Source organism: Podarcis raffonei, chromosome 16 (assembly GCF_027172205.1).
Source record: "Podarcis raffonei isolate rPodRaf1 chromosome 16, rPodRaf1.pri, whole genome shotgun sequence".
NCBI classification, from domain to species: domain Eukaryota; kingdom Metazoa; phylum Chordata; class Lepidosauria; order Squamata; family Lacertidae; genus Podarcis; species Podarcis raffonei.
In genome coordinates, this window is record NC_070617.1 from 26,743,731 (window position 1) to 26,765,904 (window position 22,174).

General features: G+C 48.4%; 1 protein-coding gene and 1 long non-coding RNA gene across 10 annotated transcripts in view; both read left to right on the forward strand.

Moving 5' to 3' along the window:
- The window catches only part of DEPDC5 (DEP domain containing 5, GATOR1 subcomplex subunit), a 49,796-nt gene extending 37,929 nt beyond the window's left edge, over positions 1-11,867 (forward strand). For all 7 annotated transcript variants that reach the window (XM_053369631.1, XM_053369632.1, XM_053369630.1 and 4 more), the window contains 10 exons: positions 835-986; positions 2,559-2,636; positions 3,870-4,002; positions 4,393-4,501; positions 4,676-4,900; positions 6,075-6,244; positions 6,554-6,725; positions 8,621-8,681; positions 9,372-9,454; positions 11,217-11,867. In XM_053369631.1, coding sequence (XP_053225606.1) covers positions 835-986; positions 2,559-2,636; positions 3,870-4,002; positions 4,393-4,501; positions 4,676-4,900; positions 6,075-6,244; positions 6,554-6,725; positions 8,621-8,681; positions 9,372-9,454; positions 11,217-11,509 — 1,476 coding nt within the window. In that variant the 3' untranslated portion in view covers positions 11,510-11,867. The remainder of the gene's footprint in view (positions 1-834; positions 987-2,558; positions 2,637-3,869; positions 4,003-4,392; positions 4,502-4,675; positions 4,901-6,074; positions 6,245-6,553; positions 6,726-8,620; positions 8,682-9,371; positions 9,455-11,216) is intronic.
- A 2,405-nt stretch (positions 11,868-14,272) lies between these two features.
- On the forward strand, positions 14,273-20,434 carry LOC128404014 (uncharacterized). Of its 3 annotated transcripts, none has more exons than XR_008328038.1 (4): positions 14,273-14,363; positions 15,962-16,082; positions 17,878-17,958; positions 19,338-20,434. It is a non-coding gene; the product is annotated as an uncharacterized LOC128404014 (long non-coding RNA). The 3 variants fall into 3 exon arrangements; XR_008328039.1 differs by lacking the exon at positions 14,273-14,363 and adding an exon at positions 14,867-15,057 and having other exon boundaries at positions 15,965-16,082; XR_008328037.1 differs by lacking the exon at positions 14,273-14,363 and adding an exon at positions 14,872-15,057.
- The last annotated feature ends 1,740 nt before the right edge of the window (positions 20,435-22,174 follow it).

Below are 22,174 nucleotides of genomic sequence, written 5' to 3' on the forward strand. Positions count from 1 at the left end.
CAGGGTTCTGGTTTTTTCAGTTAGGTTGTGAAACGCAAAACACTTCCCATGAGCTGAGAGGAAGCGGTAAGTGTCCCAAGAAAGGAGCAGAACTGGAGGCAGCAGTGCTTTCTGGAGACCAGTTGCTGGACACCTCGGGAAGGGAGAGGGCTCTGGTGCCTGGGTCCTGCTTCCAGGTTTCCAACCCCACAGACATCTGGTTGGCCCCTGTGAGAACAGGGTGCTGGACAAGATGGTCTGTTGGCTTCATTCAGCTGGGCTCTTCTTAATGTTCTTCTGTGGACCCTGAACTCCGCTGCCAGATAGGTTGGCCTCTCTTCACCTCGCGACAGGATTCTTCTCCAGGGAATGAGGAAGGGGCCACAGAGCGGCCATTCCCAGCACCCTTTGCAAACCACAGTTCCCGGGATTCTTTGGGGGCAGCCATGTGCTTTTGATGATGGTCTGGGCAATTGCGCTTGTGGTGCTGCGCTCTACAAAATACCACAGGGTGGTGACTCCAAAATGGGCATTTCCCATCACTCTGAAATGCCTTCCTTCTACCATAGGCAAAGCATCATGTATTGGTTGCTCCAGGTGTCTTCTAAAGTCTAATCTTCCTGCCCAGGTTTTCCCTGATCCAGAAGACTGGAACCTGAAATTACTGAATGTCTGTTTCTATAATACTGTTTTCATGTTTTGTATCTCTGAGGTTATTAAAAAACAACAACTTTTATTGGGTTTTTATGTCGTATTTATATATGGCTTTTCAATATCAGTTGGTTTAGATTAACGCTGCTAAATTAAAAAAATGAATTGTGCCCACAGAGGAGTTGCCTTTCTTTTCCTCCTCAGGTCTCGATTGATCAGACAGCCCCTGCCACTCTTGAAGGCATTGCGCTGAGCAACGCAAGCCAGTCCACAGACAGGAGCATCAGCCAAGCCTTTGCCAGCTCCCAGAACTTAGGAGACCAGGGATCTGCCACATCTGGTTCCGTCGAGAACAGGTGAGCCGGTTGCCACAGGTAAGAAGGCTCGTTGTGGGCCTGTCTAGTCTGTATACCTACGAAATTACCTTTCCTCATACATTCCCACTTGGCCACTCTGATCAGCGGAACTGTGCCACATAACAACTGTTCCTCATTTGTAAGAAATAGATTTTTTTTTTTTAGTGTGGCAGCACCTAGACTTTGGAACTCCCTGCCACTTGAGATCAGGCAGAAACCTTCGCTATATTCTTTTTGGCACCTCTTAAATACATTTTTTGTTTAGACAAGCCTATCCAGATGTTTAGAGAGTCGGTGCAAGTTTTAATCTGTTTTTTATTGTTATTTTAACTTTTTGAATGTTTTAAATTGTGGTTGTTTTTCTGATTGACAATTTGATCGTCTTTTTTGTAAACTGCTTTGAGAGGTTTAAAAACAAACAAATCAAGCAGTGTATAAATTTTATGAAATAAATGTAATAAAATAAATCTCCCGGGCTGTCCCAGACTTGAGATGACACAGCTATATTGTCTAGAGTTAACTTTTTGTAAAATCTGTACGGGCAGCAGAGCGACTGTACCTGAATTACAGAAGCTGGTAGATGTTTAGGCTCCTGCTTTCCGAAAGCCCTGGCATGGCCTTGAAAGGAGAACAGACTTTTGATAATGGAGGGAGACTTAAGGAAAGAGACAAAGGTAGAGAAAATCAAGTCCTGCTTCGTGCAGCAGATAGCTAGTTAAACTATGGGACAGAAGGCAGTGAAGTCCACAAACCTAGACTGGGTTTAAAAGCGGATTGCACAAATTCATGGAGGAGAGGCTTAGTGATGACTACTAGCCATGATGGCTGGGCTGTGCCTCCATGTTTGGAGGGCAGCAATGCTTCTGTTTTGCCAGTAGTGATGTATGGAAGTGAGAGCTGGACCATAAAGAAGGCTGGTCGCTGAAGAATTGATGCTTTTGAATTATGGTGCTGGAGGACACTCTTGAGAGTCCCATGGACAGCAAGAAGATCAAACCTATCCATTCTGAAGGAAATCAGCCCTGAGTGCTCACTGGAAGGACAGATCGTGAAGCTTAGACTCCAATACTTTGGCCACCTCATGAGAAGAGAAGACTCCCTGGAAAAGACCCTGATGTTGGGAAAGATGGAGGGCACAAGGGGAAGGGGACGACAGAGGACGAGATGGTTGGACAGTGTTCTCGAAGCTACCAGCATGAGTTTGACCAAACTGCAGGAGGCAGTGGAAGACAGGAGTGCCTGGCGTGCTCTGGTCCAGGGGGTCACGGAGAGTTGGACATGACTAAACAACAACAACAATGCTTCTAAATACCAGTTCCTGGAAACCACTGGAGGAGAGACGGCTCTTGTGTTCAGGTCCTGCTTGTAGGCTTCCCATTGGGGCATCTTGTTGGCCAATGCGAGGAGGGGAGGACGGACTCCCCACCCCCGCTTGGCCTGATCCAGCAGGTTTTTCTTACGTTCGAAGCAGCTGGAGGGCCTTAAGTAGTTAGGGAAGGCTGCCTGAAATGAGCCAAATTGAGCTGGCGGCTAAATATATTTATATAGTGTGTGTGTTTTTTAACTTTGCAGCTCTCAGCCATCCTCAGCAAGCTCCCTGACCTCATCCTCTACTTTGATAGAGATCCTTGAAGCCATGAAGCACCCCACGTAAGGGCAACTTCTCTCTCTTTCGCCTCTTAGGCAGTCAACATGAAGCTACCCCGTGCAGAGTCAGGCCATGGGTCCATCTAGCTCAGTATTGTCCACACTGGCTGGCAGAGACTCCAGGGTTCCAGATGGGGCGGTGTCTCTCCCAGTTCTACCTAGATGCTGTCAGAACTTTAACCTGGGGGCCTTCTGCTTGCAAAGCAGATGCTATGGCCCTGCCCCTAAAAATAAGGTTTCTAGTCCTCATGCTTCTGAATAAAGGGTTGATGTAACTGGGAAGCAGCCTCATACAGAGTGTGAGTCATAAAGAGTTGGAGTTAACTCGTTACTACCAAAAGCACGAATTCCATGGACTTGGTTGAGTGTCAGGCCTAGTGAACAGAGCAGCTCATTCCTGCTGGTCTTAGTCCATGAAAATCAGTTGCCAACACTGAAAGTCCCTGCCTCCGCACAGCCTGCCTAAGTCCCCACCTCTCCAGGGCTTTTTTCAAGCAATTGGAGACTGCACCTGCGTGCATCCAACCAACCAACCTCTCCTTTGCCCTTTTACTGCCTCTCCTGGTTCTGGGAGACAAGGCGGGAAGAGAGTTTGTTGCAGCAGGGGGGGAGACACTCGTGACTCTTCGCCAGCCTGACTCATCTTTGCCTCTTGCTTCTCCCTCCTCTTCTGCCTCTGATTCTGGACTGCTCTCTGTCACAGACTCCTCCAGCTCACTAAGCTCTGACACCTTTTCCCAGTCTGCTCCCTTGGACCACTCATCATTGCCCCACCACCACTCCCCGAGCTCTGAGCATTCTTCCCTCGGTGGCTCCCCACCTGGTGCCTCTCACCCCTCCTCTGCAGCCATCTGGTTCATGACACCAAGCTAGACCATTGGTTCAGCTTGCTCAGTATTCGTCTACCCAGATGGGCCGTGGCTCTCTGGACAGGAGTCTTTCTCCCAGCCCTACCTAGCAATGCCATTAGGGATTGAACTTGTGCATGCAAAGCAGATGGTCTGCCACTGAGCTGTAGCCTTCCCCAGCCCAGATAGTCTTAGTATCCAGAAGAGCAGACCACAAGCGGCAAATTTGTGTCCCCCCTCTGTCTTCTAGCTGTCTCCCTCACAAGGAGGGTTGCAGGAAACCTGGCGTGGATACACCTGCATGCCCCATCCAGTCAAGGGCTGGAGAGGGGAACAATTTTATCCCTGCCTGTGTTAACATTCTGTCCCTTCTCCCGTTGGGCTTCAGCACAGGGATCCAGCTGCTGTCAGAACAGAAGGGGCTCTCCCCGACCTGCTTCATCAGCGCGGAGGTGGTCCACTGGCTGGTGAACATGGTGGAAGGGGTGCAGACCCAGGCCATGGCCATTGACATCATGCAGGTGAGAAGAGCGCACACACATGCCTGTGTGGCTTGCTACCCTGAACCAGGTGCAATTGAGACCTTTGCTTTACCAGGGTGCTAATGGGCATGAAAAGTGCCTCCCTTGGGCAGTAGGAAAGGCAAAAGACTTCAGCGATGGGCAGAAGGGTCCCAGGCAGTGTTCAAGAGCAGAAGGCGGAGGTCCACCCCCGCCATATTTTCAGCTCTTCACTTCACCCCATAGTGCTGAATGCGTGCATAAACACCCACTCAAGTCATAGGGGGGTGGAATACAAGGTGCAATTGAGAGGATCCCTACTGGGGTTGTGGGTGAGCCTGCCCCCCAGGCCCTGGAGACGACGTGCCCTCCTGCCAGCCCTGGAGACCCTAACCCTGCTTCTGTCTGCAGAAAATGCTGGATGAGCAGCTCATCACCCATGCCTCAGGAGAGGCCCTTCGCACCTTCATCTATGGGTTTTACTTCTACAAGATCATGGAAGACAAGGAGCAGGAGCGAGGTCAGGCTATCTGTGGCAAAAGGCAACTTGCACCCCTTGTGGAGGCTTGGGTGGGTGTTTGGTGGGGGGGGGCTTCCTCAGGGATGCTGGTCTTGCAATGGTAGCTCTGGGCATCCTGCAAAGCTGACGCAACACGCCATTTCACAGGGATCTCTCCTCCTTTTCTTCCTGCAGTGGGAATCCAGCAGCCAGCCATGTGGCACACGGCCGCCAAGGACGACTTTTCTGCCTTCCAACGGAAGTGGTTTGAGGTGGCCTTCGTGGCCGAGGAGCTCCTCCACTCTGAGATCCCGGCTTTCCTTCTGCCTTGGCTACCCAGCCGCCCGGCCTCCTATGCCAGCAGGCACAGCTCCTTCAGCCGCAGCTTTGGAGGACGGAGCCAGGCAGCTGCGCTGTTAGGTGAGATGATGGCTGCAGATGGCCAGGGGAGAGTTGAGCCCTTGCGGCTGTCAGAAACGCCACAGAGTTCATGATGTGTGCATAAGAGGAAGAGAGGGTTTAAACCAGGCACTGTCAAGCAGGCACCTTCCAGATCCTGGTTGGGGGCAGTAGCCCAGAACATCTCAAGGGCAGCAGGATCATTGTAGGGCTGGGTAATCTAAATCTAATTGCAATACAGTGGTACCTTGGGTTAAGAATTTAATTCCTTCTGCAGGTCTGTTCTTAACCTGAAACTGTTCTTTACCTGAGGTACCACTTTAGCTAATGGAGCCTCCCGCTGCTACCATGAGATTTCTGTTCTCATCTTGAAGCAAAGTTCTTAACCCGAGGTACTATTTCTGGGTTAGCGGAGTCTGTAACCTGAAGCATCTGTAAACCGAGGTACCACTGTACACTGGAAGTTTAGATGGTCAAATATATCCTGTGGCCTCACTTTTCAAGACCACCAGCAAATAGAGATAAGAATTAATCTCTGATTCAGGCAGAACGTGAAATATGACTTAACCAAACTGTTCATCTTGCCGCCATATAATATTGGGTGTAGTCCATCTCCAATGTTCTGATCCCCCCCCCAATAAAAATTGCATTAAAAGGAGGGGGTAGAAATGTAGGGTTGGAATGGTACCGACAAGGGTGCTTTAGTCCAGTGTTTCCCAACCTTGGGCCTCCAGCTGTTTTTGGACTACAACTCCCATCATCCCTAGCTAGCAAGACCAGTGGTCAGGGATGATGGGAATTGTAGTTCAAAAACAGCTGGCGGCCCAAGGTTGGGAAACACTGCTTTAGTCCAATTGGCTGCAATGCAGGAATTACAGCTAAAAAATCACTGACAGATGGCCATCCAACCTTCATCTAAAAACCCCCAGCGAAGGAGAGCCTACCTTGTTCTGAGGGGTCCAGTCCACTGTTGGAAAAGGCTGGTTAAAACAGCTGCCCCTAAAACCAGCAACCCCTGCTGAGCATACATAGGAAGCTGCCTTATGTACTGAATCAGGCCCATTGCTGAGACCCTTCTGTATTGTTTACTTAGAGATGAGAAAAGGTCCCTTATGCCTTTCATTAGAAGCTTCCTCCTTGTAGTTCCCCTACTCTTAATGGCTTCCTTCTGTTCTGGTTCCCTGACTCACGGCAGCTGCCACAGTTCCAGAACAGCGGACGGTGACGCTGGATGTGGACATCAACAACCGCACGGACCGCCTGGAGTGGTGCAGCTGCTACTACCACGGCAATTTCTCCCTCAACGCCGCCTTCGAGATCAAGCTGCACTGGATGGCTGTGACGGCGGCCGTTCTCTTTGAGATGGTGAGAGGGGTTGGGTAGGACTGTTCCTTGCTGAGAACTGGCAATAGAGAGTCGAAGGGTGGGCCTGTTTCTTTGGTGCGAGGAAATAACAGCACTTCTGTAGTTACACCTAGAATTGTGGAGTTATCTAGGTTTCCGTTGTCCTGCTGAAGAATTTGGTCGTAAACCACAAGTTTGTGGTATTGCTGTGCCCTCATATGGGCCCTGGCCAGTGGCTCCTCTAGGCCTTTCTACCTCTCTCTCTCTCTCTCTCTCTCTCTCTCTCTCTCTCTCTCTTCCTCAGTGTGGCTCTGCTCCTTCTCCTTCCAGGTCCAAGGTTGGCATCGCAAAGCCACTTCCTGTGGGTTTCTGCTGGTTCCTGTCCTCGAAGGCCCGTTTGCACTGCCCAGTTACTTGTACGGAGACCCCCTTCGAGCCCAGCTCTTTATCCCTCTCAACATTAGCTGCCTGGTGAAGGAGGGCACCGAGCACCTCTTTGATGGTAAGGAAGAGAGGGAGGCAGTGGCAACTTGGTGACTCAGGTGAGAGTGGAGGGTCTGCCCTGTCCCCCCGGCATAAAGCCCAGCAGTGTCGCTCTTGGCTCTGGTTGGGTCCTGTGGAATCCGAAGCTGGATGCATGGGATATTTCAGTCTTGTGGATAGAGATTCAGCGGGTGCCTTCTGTTCCAGCTTTGAAATGCCTGCTGGAAACTTTTCTATTGCCAGGCCAATGCAGACAATTAAGAGTGCACACTTTGGTGATGGTTAATTGATGTCTGTTTTAACTTTTTCATGTCTGGTTTTATGCCTTTATTGCTGTAAACTGCTTTGATTTATTTTTTTGACCCAGCAGTATACAAATGTGTTTGTTTGTTGTTTTTTTTACAAATAAATCATAATAATTAAATGTGGAAAGGTGTTGTTTGCACCTGCTGGTGACAGGAGGAGATTTCCTTTGCTCAGTTTCAAAACTCTGCTCACTGTGGCGCTTGGATTTGGGCAAGGAGGTAATCAGTGCTCATGCATTCCTCATTTTCAGTCTCTCCCTCCTTCCTGCCCTGTCTCAGATTGGCATGGGAGACACTCACTTAAATTATTGTGTCCTAATTTCCCGAAAATTTCCCTGATGTCACTCATAGATTTGTTTAGGCTTCTCCTCCTTCTGGATCCCCCTCCAGTTTTAGTTCCTGCCTTTACCAAAAGTTGATGGGTTTCCTCCTCCTCCTCGTCATCTGGTGTATACTCTGCGGGGGCGTTTTGGAGGTGCTGTATTTTTCCCTCCTCGTTTCCTGGTTTAAAAATCTGAGCCCGTGTCCCTCTTGCACCCAGGACACAGCTCTCTGGCATGTAGGATCTGAGAGGATGATCTGCCTCCAAATCTGCCTCTTGCTCACCTGACTAGAAGGAAGCCTAGGGCAGCAACTCATACAGAGGTGCAGCAGGTGCACTCCTCTGAGGGCGGATCATTCTACTGCAACTGGTGTGACTGATGCCATTTCAGTAGAGACAGAATCTCCTTTTGGACTACACCTCCCATCAACCCCCAGCATCATAATGCTGGCTTGGGGTGATGGCAGTAGTCCAAAACTTCTAGAGAACAGGAGGTTGGTGAAGACTGGAATTTGGCAGCTTTCAACACTCTTAAGGGGAGGTGGGGCGCTGTAGTCTCCCAAGAGCCACAAATGGCTTTCTTGTTCTAGCAATGACTGTGTTAAAGCAGGGTCCACCTCGCCATTTGAGACTTCATGATGAATGTCCTGCCAGGTGGTCACGTCCCTCATTCCACCACCCCCGCCTGCCTCCCCCTCTCCACACCCAATATGGAATGATCCAGACTTCTGCTGTGCAATTGCTTCCACTGTTACCATAGTTACCTCCCTCCCACCCCAAAATATTTCAGACTTAAGGTGCTTTCTGGGAACATGAAAGGAAGGGAACAGCCGGTGGCTTTTCCCTTTCCGGTGATGAGCCAAAAGGCAGGAGGGGCTTCCTCATCGCCAACAAGAGGGGAGCGCCCAGTTACGAAAGCTAATCTGCTTCATTTGTCTGTCTCCAACCTGAGCCTTGCCAGCTCTTGGAACTAGAACCTCTAACAATGGCATAGTGGACCAGTGGAGGTTCCTTCCTTTTCCTCCCTCCACCCAGTATTAATACTGTCTCCCCTGAGACTAGCAGCAACTCTGGCAGAGAAGGAGAGGGGTCTTTCCTACCCATCCCTGCTGCTTTCTGACATGAGTTCCAGCACTAAGCTATGGCCCTCCCACATGCATGTGTTTTAAGGAAGGAGGGCTGGTGCAACAACCTGGCCCCCCTCCCTACACATCCAGACGTCTTTAGGTGCAATCTGATCCTATCCTGCTAGCAGGGTTGGAAAGTCACCCAATTGTTCTCTTCCAGGCTTTGAGCCAGAGACCTACTGGGACCGCATGCATCTCCTTCAGGAGGTGATCGCACACAGGTAAGCCTAGAAGAGGGCAGGCTGAGGAGCGTCTGTTTAACCCTTGAGCCACAAGAAGGGCAGTCACTTGTTGGGGGGGGGGAGAGTGATCAGGGATGGGGAAATGAGATCAATAAGGTCTTCTACAGGAGTCTTAGCCAGTGTGGTGCAGTGGTTAAGAGCTGTAGACTCGTAATCTGGTGAACCGGCTTCGCGTCTCTGCTCCTCCACATGCAACTATTCTTCTTCTTTATATAACCTTCTGCAAGCAGGCTGTCTGGTTCCTGCTCATGTGCAGAATGCAGTCATTCCTCTTGTCACTTAGGAGCATAGGAAGAAGCTGCCTTACTCTTTGTCAGAGCACTGTGTCTACCTAATGCAGTACACCGACTGTCAGGAATTCTCTAGGGTTTCAGGCCTCACCTGGAGATGCCAGGACCTTCTGCAGACAAAGCAGATTATCTCTACCCCTGACCTACTGCCCTTGCCCTATCCTAGGAAGCTGCCTTGTCCTCCATTGGCCCATCTAGCGAAGCAGTGCTCCCACTGAGTGGCAGGACTGGCTCTCCAGGGTTTTAGGAAAGGAGTCATTCCCCAGCCCTACCTGACGATGCTGCTGGGGGGCTGAGTTTGGGACCCTTCTGCAGGAAAAGGTACAGCCCTTCCGCGATTCCTTGCTAATTTCCTTCTGCAACGTTTTCTTCTCTCTAGGTTTGGGTTTGTGCAAGATAAATATTCTGCCTCTGCATTCAACTTCCCTTCAGAGAACAAACCCCAGTACATTCATGTCACAGGTGAATACTCTTCCCCCCCCTCCTTCTGGGATTGTGACCCTCAAGACACAAAGCGTCCTGTGAGCAGCTGGCCTTGTATAAAACCACCAGAACATCCAGCAGAGAAATATGCTGAATGAGGAGATGAGTCAGCAAAAGGCCCCTAGCAAGCAATAACTGCTTTATCATTGAAGGCAAAGCTTTGCAGCAGAGTAGTGGGCTAGGTCAGGGGTGGGCACAGTGCTTTTTTTAAAAAATGAGGTACTCAAGGGTACGCAGTACCAGCACCTCTCTTTTTTTGTTAAAAAGTGTGACACTTACAGTGACAACTTCATGACGAGTGCCGGCACCTATTTTTCTAGAAAAAAAGGACTGGGTGGACAGAAAGGAGGTCAAGGGGAGGGGGTGCCAATCTGATTTGCAAGAGACTAGCAAGGGGTGCAGTCTCCCAAGGCTGCAGCAACAACAAAACAGTTTCTCATACCAAGACTAGGCTTCTGAAATAAAGAATGCTTCAAAGTAGCCAGGATTGGACTTCTGACATCAATTCAATCCTGGTTCTGAAAACCAGTTCCAAGGCTCAGAATGTGCTCAGAGGAACCCTTTTCTTCCATTCTAACTGTGTCTTTTGCTCTTGGCTCCAATTGGTCAGGGACTGGTTGGTAAGTATGCTGTAGAGGAATCCCATAACACCCAAGTGCCTCAGCCAATTGAGTCCCCTACAGCCCGCCTACCAACCAGTCACCAAAGAGAGAAAATGAGTAAGTTGCTGAGAGGACCCTGGAAGGCAGCTGGCAGGGGCTCTGTCCTTCTTCAGAGGAGAGTGAGCTGAGGGCGAGGTTTGCCTTGCCCTGGGGGCCCCACCCACCGGCTTTCCTTCATCCAATGGCACAAGCTCTTTCTCAAAGTTCTGGCGACATGCTTGTGTCGCTGCATCTGATTTGCTCCTCAGCTGGAAGGGCCTATTGCAGTGGGGGAGGGAAAAGCAGCCTCGGCCATGTATACCTGAAGGAGTGTCTCTACCACCGTCATTCAGCCCAGACAGAATTCCAGCACCGTGGGCCTTCTTGCAGTTCCCTCACTGCAAGAAGTGAAGTTGCAGGGAACCAAGCAGAGGGCCTTATTAGTGGTGGCACCCATCCTGTGGAACGCCCTCCCATCAGGTGTCAAGGAAATAAGTAACTATATAACCTTTAGAAGACAGCCCTGTATAGGGTAGGCAGCCCAGTATAGGGAAGTTATTTAATGTTTAACGTTTTATTATGTTTTTATATGTGTTGGAAGCCACTCAGAGTGGCTGGGGCCACCCACTCAGATGGGTGGGCACAAATAATCATCATCATCATCAAAGCAAGAAATATTATTAGAGTTCAAGGGTAGCCCAGTGAGGGGTGTGGCTCGGGGGGAGTTCAGAGTGCCTGATAGTGAGGCCTAAAGTTTTTGACTACCTTTCTGACTTTAGTAATAAAAAATAAAAAAATGCGATCACCAACCCTCCCTCTTTGAGCAAGCTTGTGGCAATAAGGTTGATTGAGAAGAGATGTTTTGCAAGAGCTGTACTGCTAGCTCATGCTGGAGCTGTTTGCAAAAACCTCAGCAAAGCAGGTTTTACAAAGGAGGCAAGCTCTCAATTTTAAGAACAGAACTAGCAGGCTTGCTAACTCTGCTGTAAGTTGACCAGAGTCCCAGTATGCATCATACACTGACATGTACCCATCACTAGCCTAACTGCAATATGAGATTGTTGCTGCTTTTTTAAAAAAATGTGCTCCTCTCGATTCAGGGACAGTGTTCCTTCAGCTGCCATACTCCAAGCGGAAGTTTTCTGGGCAGCAGCGACGGCGGCGCAACTCCACCAGCTCCACCAACCAGAATGTCTTCTGTGAGGAACGCATCGGCTATAACTGGGCCTACAACACCATGCTGACCAAAACGTGGCGGTCCAGTGCCACAGGGGATGAGAAGTTTGCTGACCGGCTGCTGAAGGACTTCACCGACTTCTGCTGGAACAAGGACAACCGGCTGGTCTCCTTCTGGACAGGCTGTCTGGAAAAGATGCACGCCAGTGCCCCTTGAAGAATCCCCACAAGCCACAGAAGTCAAATGTAGCTGCAGTTAGCTGTCCTGGAAGAGTGGGTGCAAAGAGCATCTTGAGAAATCCTGGGCAGGCTCCTGGGAGCAAGGTCTCAGTATGCCACAAATGGGCACTTTTCACAGGTGCGAATGGATAAGTCTTACTATGGGAAAATGACTTCCTGCCCGAATGGAGGACAGCCTGATGGACATCAGACAGCAGTGGAAGAAGAGCAGAAGCTTTTTCAGAAAAACGAGCAAAAACTTTTTCATCTTCTGAAAATGCTCATTGGGAGTTTTTTGTGCATATGTAAAATGTTGTACAATATTTATGGAATAAATACACACTGTTCTCCTCCCATTGCTGGAGTGGTGTATTCATTGGCTCTCGCTGCTTGCATGTGGTTGCTGGCAGGCAGCAAAACAGAGCGGCAGATGGTTGGATCCAGCGACTAGATGATACAGTAGAAGCAGGAAAAGCACATTAAAGGGGAGTGGAAATAGCACCTCTTTAGGAACCTGGGTTTTACTGTTGCCTGGCGTGCAAACTCCTCACTTATCTGACGTCATTCATTGGCTAAAAACTGACTCAGGAGCAGCCAGGTTTGTTCATTTCACAGAAATTGCTTAGATGATTACCTACACTTTTTGCTTCATAACTGTTTATCTAGCAGAGCTAGAGACTCTTTTCTTTTTTAAAAATGAGGGCTGGCCAACCCCATTCCAGAGGGGAGGCGAGGACCAGTGGAGAGAAATAAAAGCATTGGGCCTGGGCTAAAAATAATACAGTGGTAAAGGTAAAGGGACCCCTGACCATTAGGTCCAGTCGTGACCGACTCTGGGGTTGCGGCGCTCATCTCGCTTTATTGGCCAAGGGAGCCGGCGTACAGCTTCCGGGTCATGTGGCCAGCATGACTAAGCTGCTTCTGGCGAACCAGAGCAGTGCACGGAAACACCGTTTACCTTCCCGCCGGAGCAGTACCTATTTATCTACTTGCACTTTGACGTGCTTTTGAACTGCTAGGTTGGCAGGAGCAGGGACCGAGCAACGGGAGCTCACCCCGTCACGGGGATTCGAACCGCCAGCCTTCTGATCGGCAAGTCCTAGGCTCTGTGGTTTAACCCACAGCGCCACCCGCGTCCCTTACAATACAGTGGTACCTCGGGTTAAGTACTTAATTCATTCTGGAGGTCTGTTCTTAACCTGAAACTGTTCTTAACCTGAAGCACCACTTTAGCTAATGGGGCCTCCTGCTGCCGCCGCACCGCCGGAGCACAATTTCTGTTCTCATCCTGAAGCAAAGTTCTTAACCTGAAGCACTATTTCTGGGTTAGCAGAGTCTGCAACCTGAAGCGTATGTAACCTGAAGCGTATGTAACCCAAGGTACCACTATAATAGAAAATATCTAAGGATAAGAGCTATTTGACAATGGAGAAGCCTGTCTCAGAAGGTGATGGATGGGTTATTCCTTAGCTGGTGGAGGCATTTAAGTACAGGCTGGTTGGCCGTTTGTCATTGTTGCTATGGCTGGATCCTGCATTATAAGACCCTACACTGAGCAAAAAATTGGATTGGGGACCTCTCCAACATGATTCCATGAAGCTAGATAAGCAAAACTGGAGGGGAGAGAGCTCATCTCATCTTTCTGCATCAGTACATGTCCAAAAATTGAGTAGATCCATTTCCTCACATTCCCAAAACTACCTGGGACTGTCAGCAATTATGCATGAGTGATGATGGAGCTGCATTCTCACATCACCGAGCCCAATCCTTGCCTGACTTGCGTTACTCAGCGCTTTCCTTCAAAGTGGGTGGTTGCCATGCTGGGATGTGTGGCTGGCTCCCAAGAAGCTTCTGCTCGGAAAGGTGTGTGCAGAGAGACTGAATTTCTCTCTCTTATTTATTGCTTTTAATAAATCCCTTTTGCCGGGTGGGGAGTTGGTTCACGTTCTAATGAGGTTGAAGGTTTGGAGGGGAGAGCCTTTCTGCAGGTTCCCTCTCCGCAGACAAAGGCTTTTCAAAACCACAAAAAGTGCTCCAGCCCCCATGTAGCTTTCAGAATGCAAGCTGGCTACTCAGAGAGATGTGGTTTGCTCTCCAGTTGATGATGATTATATTTATGGCTCACCTGTTCCTCCAAGCAGCTCAGGGTGGTAGACATGGTTCTCCAACTTCCCATTTTATCTTCACAACAACCCTGAGAGGTAAGCTAGGCTAAGAGTGAGTGTCTGGCCCAAGATCAAACACTGAGCTACACGGTTGAGTGGGGATCCGAACCCTTGTCTCCCAGTTCACAGGCCACCAACTAGCTCTGTCTAGTTGACATCTGCTTTATATACCATTTGACTGCAGAAAACCACAAAGTGTTACCATGCACACACAGGAAACACTAGGCTGCATGGGATGTGTTGGCAATGGGGCTCCCCACTCACTTATTATATATATTATTATATATTGCTCTCATTCATTTATGAGCTTTTTGCAGGGGGTGGGAGTCAGATAAATAACTTCATTGTTGTGGCTTAAGTGGGGCAGTCCACTGATCATGGGGATACACAATATAGGGAATCCCCATTTATTTTGGGGCTCAAGGAGTATATAAGCAGCTGCAGTAGGAGGAGAGGAAAGAGCATGAATAACAGCTGTGAGTGGAGAAGGCCTTTTCCCCAACCCTTTGAAACACCTGGGAAACTCCACAAACTGGGTGCAACTGAATGGGACACAGCTGTGGGCCGCCTGAGAAAAAAACCATCCACCTGGGCGGGGTGGGCTGCCTATAAAATGGTGAGTCTTGCATGAGAGTCACTAGATGTTGGCTTTTTCCAGGCACAGCAACTCTCGTGGAGCTTCTGTAGGTGAGTTGAGTGTTTTCTGGACCCTGTGTGAGATCCCAGAGGCTGAGTGGGTGGGGTGTATCAGAAGGAAAATGGATATTGTCTCATATGCATTAGTAACCTTGTACTGCGTCTGAAGAAGTGTGCATGCACACGAAAGCTTATACCCAGAACAAACTTAGGTGCTACTGGATAATTTTCTAATTTATTCCGACTGCGTCAGACCAACACGGCTACCTACCTGAATTTGTACTGCGTGTAACTGTATTTTTGCAATGTTTTTGTTTAAGCCGTCTGTTGTCGCTTCGTCATTATTTTTTGTACACCGCTTAAGAGATATTTTTTAAAGATATTACAGAAACGAAAAAATCAATCGGCATAGATTTCTGGAGCTGAGACCTTTGCAGCAAATATAGAACTGGGAACAAATCAGCACCTTTAGGACCTTCTGCTGCCCCCTAAACTGTACCCCTAGGATAACCCCCCCCACCTCAAAGCCCCCGCCCCTGGCCTTGCCACGTGCGCTCCGACCCCCTCCTTTGCAATTGCAAACGGGCTGGGCAACCCCGCCCACGGATCGAATCCTGCCTTGGGGCGGGGCTGATCCTGCATCTTTCTCGGCGGGTGCGGGGGAGTGAGGCCGGTGCGCCCCAGGGCGCCTTCCTGTTGAGGGGGGGCGGGAGGCTGCTACTAATAAGAGAAATGGGTGCCACTGGTGAGTTGCCCAGGAACGGGTCGAGTTACTTGTTTGCTGAATTTACACCCCACCTTTTACCTCTAAGGGGCCCGGAGTGGCACACCTGAGTCTCTCAGTCCTCGGTTCATCATCACCACAAGAGTAAACTTCCCGAGAGGTCATGATTGAGGTGTGATTTTAAATGAAAACCTCATTTCCCCCCCAATTCGGAGCCTGCAATTTGCAGAGAGGAGCTGGCTAGAGACCCCAGACTCTAGTCTAGAAAATCCTTTTAGCCACGGTAATTTGTCAGTAACTTTTCCTCCAGGGAGTTGTCTAATTTCTCACACCTGAGAAAGTTTTGTCTCTCTGCTCTCTAATTTCCTGATTGTGCTTGTATAAAACAAACCTTCTTGGTGCTGTTCCTTCCTACCAGATAATTTGTCAGAAGCTGAGGTTTGAACCCAAGGCCAGAATTCTATTACTCGCTGGCGCCTGTGCTTTTGTTCCTGTCTGCCCTTCCTAGTAAAATAAAAAGGGACCCAAACAAACCACATTTTAAAAACAGTAGTTTCACGGGCCACGCTTTGTTCAGATAATTCTGTTGGCAACTTCTGTCTTCAGAGCCACAGTCTAATTTACTAGATAGTCCATTTTAGTTAAAATGGTTAGAAAAAACCTAGAAGTTCAAGCATGGTGTGAAGAAAGCAAATAGAAATAAGCTTTTCTCCCAGCGCAAGAACTTAGAATCATCTCTTATCTTTTGCACACATACCCAGAGAGAGAATGAGAACCAGTTATGGCACTAGGACCTGGGAGACATGGGTTCAGATCCCCACTCCGCCATGAAACTCACTGGTTAACCTTGGGGCAGTCATTCTCAGCCTGACGTACCTACCTCACAGGGTTGTTGCAGAGATTAATGGTTCCTTGTTCCCCACAGAAGAGGCCACGCGTGGACCAAAAAGGTGAAGTGGTTCACAGCCCTGCTGAAGAGGAGCCATGAAGCAGGAAAGCTTTTCAAGCTCTCCAGCAATCCCCTTGGGGCCTGGCAAGATTGGCAGGTACTTGGAGGGGGGTCCCTCCTTACAGCATCTACATCCCTGCGAGAATCAGCTTTTAATGTTTAATAGGTTATTGTATTTTAGTGTTCTGTTGGAAGCCGCCCAGAGTGGCTGGGGAAACCCAGCCAGATGGGCGGGGTGTAAATAAATTATTATTATTATTATTATTATTATTATAATTATTATTATTCCAACTTCTGGAGGCAGGAATAAGACTCAACTCTTTTTTTGCAGAGAATACAGCTGGGGAACTGGGAATTGCCTAGTCTAGCCCAAAGAGAGGGTGCACCCCTAAGCTTCTGAGAATGTTTTGTTTTATTTTTTTACTTTTTAAAAAAATCATTAAGTGGTATATAAATCTTACAAACTGGTTTACAAAGAGAATAAGACACTAAATTTATCAGTAAAAGCAACTCTTTAAAAGCAACATTCAAAAGATGTGCTGTTGAGGTGTCTTTATATACAGTACTGTGTTTTTTGGTTCATATACTACCTTACAGATATTTTATATGGAAGTGTGGTTTATAAGTACAGTGGTGCCTCGCAAGACGAAAAGAATCCGTTCCGCGATTTGCTTCGTCTAGCGGTTTTTTCGTCTTGCGAAGCAACCCTATTAGCGGATTAGCACTATTAGCGGTTAAGCAGCTTAGCGGCTATTAAAGGCTTAGCGGCTTAGAAAAAGGGGGGGAAGCGGGGGGGGAAATCGCAAGACTAGCAAGATGTTTCGTCTTGCGAAGCAAGCCCATAGGGAAAATCGTCTGGCGAAGCAACTCAAAAACGGAAAACCCTTTCGTCTAGCGGGTTTTCCGTCTTGCGAGGCATTTGTCTTGCAGGGCACCACTGTATTCAGACAACCAGATCACCGTGTGTGTGTGTGTGTGTGTGTGGATTTCTTCAATGCAGGTTGTGCCAGAATGCCTCCAGGTGCGTCAGGTCAGAGACAGTCAGTGAGCAGGACTTGGAGAAAGATGGCCTGGTGCTTAGATACAAGGAGTGATGGTGGCCCTGGTCAACTCGCCTTTCCTGCAGCAGGTAATGAGAAAGGAGCCTGATGGAAGAATGTGGGATTCCTCATGGAGCAGCTGCAGATTCGTGAACCTGTAGCCTCAGAGGAGCAACTGTGTCAGGTTCCTGCCCTGCACCATTGAGGTAGTGGCACCATCTGAAGCCATACTGATTGGACTTGAGCACCAGGAAACGGAGGGTGCTTCCAAACAGGTGCTTACAGTGGTGCCCCGCAAGACGAATGCCTCGCAAGACGAAAAACTCGCTAGACGAAAGGGTTTTCCGTTTTTTGAGTCGTTCCGCAAGACGAATTTCCCTATGGGCTTGCTTCGCAAGACAAAACGTCTTGCGAGTTCTTGCGAGTTTGTTTCCTTTTTCTTAAAGCCGCTAAGCCGTTAATAGCTGCTAAGCCGTTAATAGCCGCTAAGCCGTTAATAGCTGCTAATAGCCGCTAAGCCGCTAATAGCCGTGCTTCGCAAGACGAAAAAACCGCAAGACGAAGACTCGCGGAACGGATTAATTTCGTCTTGCGAGGCACCACTGTATTATGGATGGGTGTTTCTCACACATGCACATTTTTCACACTACGTAAACAACTCGTATTACACCATCCCCCCAAAATACGTAATAATCCAGATTTACCCTTTCCAGGGAAAATCCAAACAGTTAACAAAACCTGTTGACTAGTCACCCAATCATAGAATTATAGAGTTGGAAGGGACTCCCAAAGATCCTCTAGTCCAACCCCTTACAATGAACCACAGCTAATATTTCTCCCTCCCCTCCTCAGCTCTTCTATCCCTGTGCTTGGCCAACCTCGATGCTGCCCCTGTCCTGCTCAGAGAATAGCCCTGCCTTGGCACAACAGCAGGTAAGGACTAGTTTCTTCTTCTTATTTGCATTGATGTCCACCCTTTTTTTGCCAAAGAGCACAAGGTGATGTACATCGTTCTCCCATTTTATCCCCACAACAACCCTGTGAGGTAGTTTAGGCTAAGAGAGGCATTGACTGGCCCCATGATATGGTAGGTGTTCTAACTTATAGAATGGCTGTGGCCGGGGGTGGAGGGGAGGCTTTTCAGCCCAAGGGCCACATTCCTCTTAGGGTAACTTTTCGGGGGCCAAACGTAGGGGGAGGAAAGAATGCAAACGTGACTTTTCTACTAGTTTAGACACACCCACACCTTTATTCAGCTTTGGATCCCGAGATTTGCAGATGAAGGGCACTGGGCAAATGTAATAAAAAATAAAAATAACATCCAGGCACACGAGAGTCCACTGTTGCCTCCCAGCCAGGCAAAAGCACTCAAGGGGCTGGGATTGAACTTGGGATCTTGCACCTGGGCCTGGTTGGCAGTTTGTGGGGTCCTAGCAAAAAAACAACCACCACCCCAAAGTTGATCCAACAAGCCTGAATCCTGCCCCGCCCTGCTGGACTGGCGCAACTCATTTTCTGCAGTGTGTTGGGTGGGAGGAAGGAGGCTTGCGCCACTCAGCCGGGTGGTGGTGGGGGTGCTGCTCCTACTCGAAAGGGCTCTCTGTCCGTGTTTTACCTGACGGCACTCTTCTTCTTCGTCTTGGAATGTGGCCCTCTCAGCGGCCATTAGCAGAGCAGGAATGCTTTTAAGGACATCAATAATGAATGTGCTACCTCTGTGCACTCTGGGCTGCTGCTTTAGTGTGGCTCTGGCATCTTTTTGCCACGTTGGCTGGTGGAAAACGAGGAAAGTTGGCTGCGCTGGGTAGCTTAGGGCAGTTGCCTCCCACGCTGGGGGCTCGCAGGAAGGGCAACTCCCTATGTCTGGATCACGAAGAACTGGCAGGTAGGTAGGTGGCAAGGGAGCCTGCCGTCAGTGCCACGTTTCCTTGGGGTAACAGCAGTACCGTGGATTGGCACGTGGCACGCAGCCCAGGTGAATCTGCTGGATCACACAGATCCAGCCCCTCCAGGGGTTCAGAGCCCGCCAACTTCACAAGGCGGTTGCCATCTTGCAAAGTGGCCTGTAAGTCAAGCAACGAGGGGTGGCATTTCTCAAGTTTTAAAAGAACAACGCTTGAGGCTGTTGTGAGTGCTAAGCTATGAGCCCGCTGTACAATCTCGTGGGGATGAGTTATCTGTGGAAGGGATGCCCCTAAGATATCATGGGAAATGAGAAACGGGGGAGCAGATTGTCGTTTACACTCTGGAATTTGGTCCTTTTAACATGCTTGCATACTTACCTTCCCCATTTTCGCATCTGTTTTTCCTAGGAAGTGAAAAGAAAAGGGCGGTGATGGAGGGGAGATCTTGCTTTTTAATAAGCCTTCCACTGATCCCTTCCTGCCTCCCCTTGTGCTGGATCCAGAACGTACTATGTCCTGCAGTTGCGAAGACCCACATTCTCCATCCGTTGCATCTGTGGAAAACAGTGCCAGGGAACTCTTTTCAGGTGGTTCATAGTCTAAACAGAACCACTTTCGACATTGGGGTCTGCTAAGGACTCCAAGATTTCTTGTAACTATTTTGCAAAGCTTGTTTTGCAGAGGAAGGCTTCGTCCGTTTGAAAAGCTGTCAAGTTTCAGCTCTCATTGATGGGCATCTGCTCATCTGCCTTCAGAGGTTCCACCTTGACAGAGGTGTATTCCAAGCCTAACACGAGGAGAACAAGACCAACATACATGGCTTTCCTTAAAGAAACTTGGGAACTGTAGGTTCCGGATTGTAGCTGTGAGGGTAAACTACAGTTCCCAGGATTCCCTGGGGGAAATAATGTGATTTCAGTGTATAGTGTGCCCAGCAGCTAACACGCCCCAAGCCACTCTGCTCTCTTTCCTGTTGTGTAACTTCTGCTGTGAGCTGAAATAATGGAAATGGTGTCTCTTTGGAGGCAAGGGGGGGGGGCATTTGCCACATGCCAGAGACCATAGAAATGTAAGATTGTTATATGGCCTTTGCAGTAATTTTATCAAATTGTTAACTTTTTAAGCAAGATTCCAGATCACAAGGTCCATTGAAGGTTTTATTTGCTTAACTCAAATGTGAGGCCCTCCAGATGTTCTGGGCTACATCTCCGATCATTCTGGATCGCTGGCCTTGCTGGTTTGGGCTGATGGGACACCAACATCTGGAGGGCCAGCAGTTTCATCCTAACTGTTTCTCTTTTAATCTTATTTTTCATAATTTTCAGTTATATACATTTCAATAGTTTTACAGTCATTTAATTATTTCAAGACTCGACTTCCTTCCTCGTCTTTCTGTGGTCCCTCTGGTAATTTTCACCATCTTAAATGTTTCTCAATGGGATATTTGCCTCCTGCATGGACCTTCTGTTATAAAGGAATAATTACGAATAAAATTTATTTGAAAACGGCTGCCTCTCTTTGCATAGGTGGTATTGTGGTTGCTGTGGTTGGTTGGGATCTGAGCCTGGGTGTCTTTTGCACCAAGCGCTGGATTTTTTTTGGCCTTTCCCTTCCCTTAATTTTTTTAAACTTTGCTAGGACTAGGCTTGGGTGCCTTGTAAAATATATTGCTGATGAGACACACACACCTTAATTTGCCCAGAGATGCCTACACATAGAAATTAGTCAATGCAAATTTTTATGCGAAGGTTTTTTTTTAATTGCCCTCCTTTCAAACCTATAATTGGAGACACAGAAAGACTTCATGCAAATTGTCTTAAGGACATATGTAGCAGCGAAAACATGAATGGAACAGTATTCAACCTGCTTTAAAAAAAAATTAGGGGGTGCCATTTTAATGGAAACCTAATTCTCATTCCCCCAAAACAGAGGTCCTTTGAAATTTGTATTCTGGATTTAGGTCTCCAACAACAGTGTGTATGAAAGGTATATGTTAGAGGAAATGACATACAAAAAATGCATTTTATTTCAGATTATTTGCAACAACAACAAAAGTGTATAGTATTAGGCAACATGCCCCCTGAAATGCTGACAAATTTTTGTGAGGACTTGAAAATGGTAATTGCAAACTATTTTGCAGTGTATTTCTCCAAAATACACTGCAATGTGTACACTGTATGCATACAGGCAATAATGCATGCCTGTATGCGATTCCCCTAATACAGTGGTACCTTGGGTTACAGATGCTTCAAGTTACAGACTTTGCTAACCCAGAAATAGTGCTTCAGGTTAAGAACTTTGCTTCAGGATAAGAATAGAAATCGTGCTCTGGTGGCGCGGTGGCAGCAGGAGGCCCTATTAGCTAAAGTGGTGCTTCAGGTTATGAACAGTTTCAGGTTAAGAACGGACCTCCGGAACGAATTAAGTACTTAACCCGAGGTACCACTGTATATGAATTGTTTTAGTGGAAATTGTGAATTTGAGGATTTGAACAAAAATTGTAAACTGATGTAGAGGGTTGGGAAAATGGGAAACAGAGGAAAAAACCCCCAAAAGGGGCTGATTCCTCTCCTTCCTCCTTAAACCATCATCTTCTAGCAAAAAAAGAACTGGGGGCGGAGGACAGCCCTTCCCAGAGACAACCCCTACAATGACGATATATAAGAACGTGCAGACTTGGTCCCACCAGAGAGCTGATGTTGCACACATAGTCGTGGTCTTGCTCTGTGCGGATAGGCTGGTCTGCCTCCTTTGCCTTTAGCAACCGGAGACAAATATATCCATCTTCTCCCTTCCTCCTGAACCATGGCAACAGATGGGGGTGACTCTTCTCCTGGCTCAGGCTGCAGCCCGATGTCTGAGTGCCAGGGAGAAGGAGGAATGGGCACTTAGAGACAAGCTGTGCATTAATAAGTCATGCTTTCCCGGCAAATGAAAGGAGAAAAAAATCAAGTTTGCGAGGCGAGTTGGAGGCTCGGAAGTCACTTCACTCAGGATCATGGGGGAACATTGAGCCCAGGGCCAATATCTGCCTCCCAACCTGCTGCCTTTAATGTCACAAACACCCCTTCACTTTTCCTCATGTCCTCAAGATGTTGGACTCTAGGCCCCATCAGGCTGGGGCAGTGTGGTGTAGTGGTTAAGAGCGGTAGACTAGTAATCTGGTGAACCGGGTTTGCTTCCCCGCTCCTCCACATGCAGCTGCTGGGTGACCTTGGGCCAGTCACACTTCTTTGAAGTCTCTC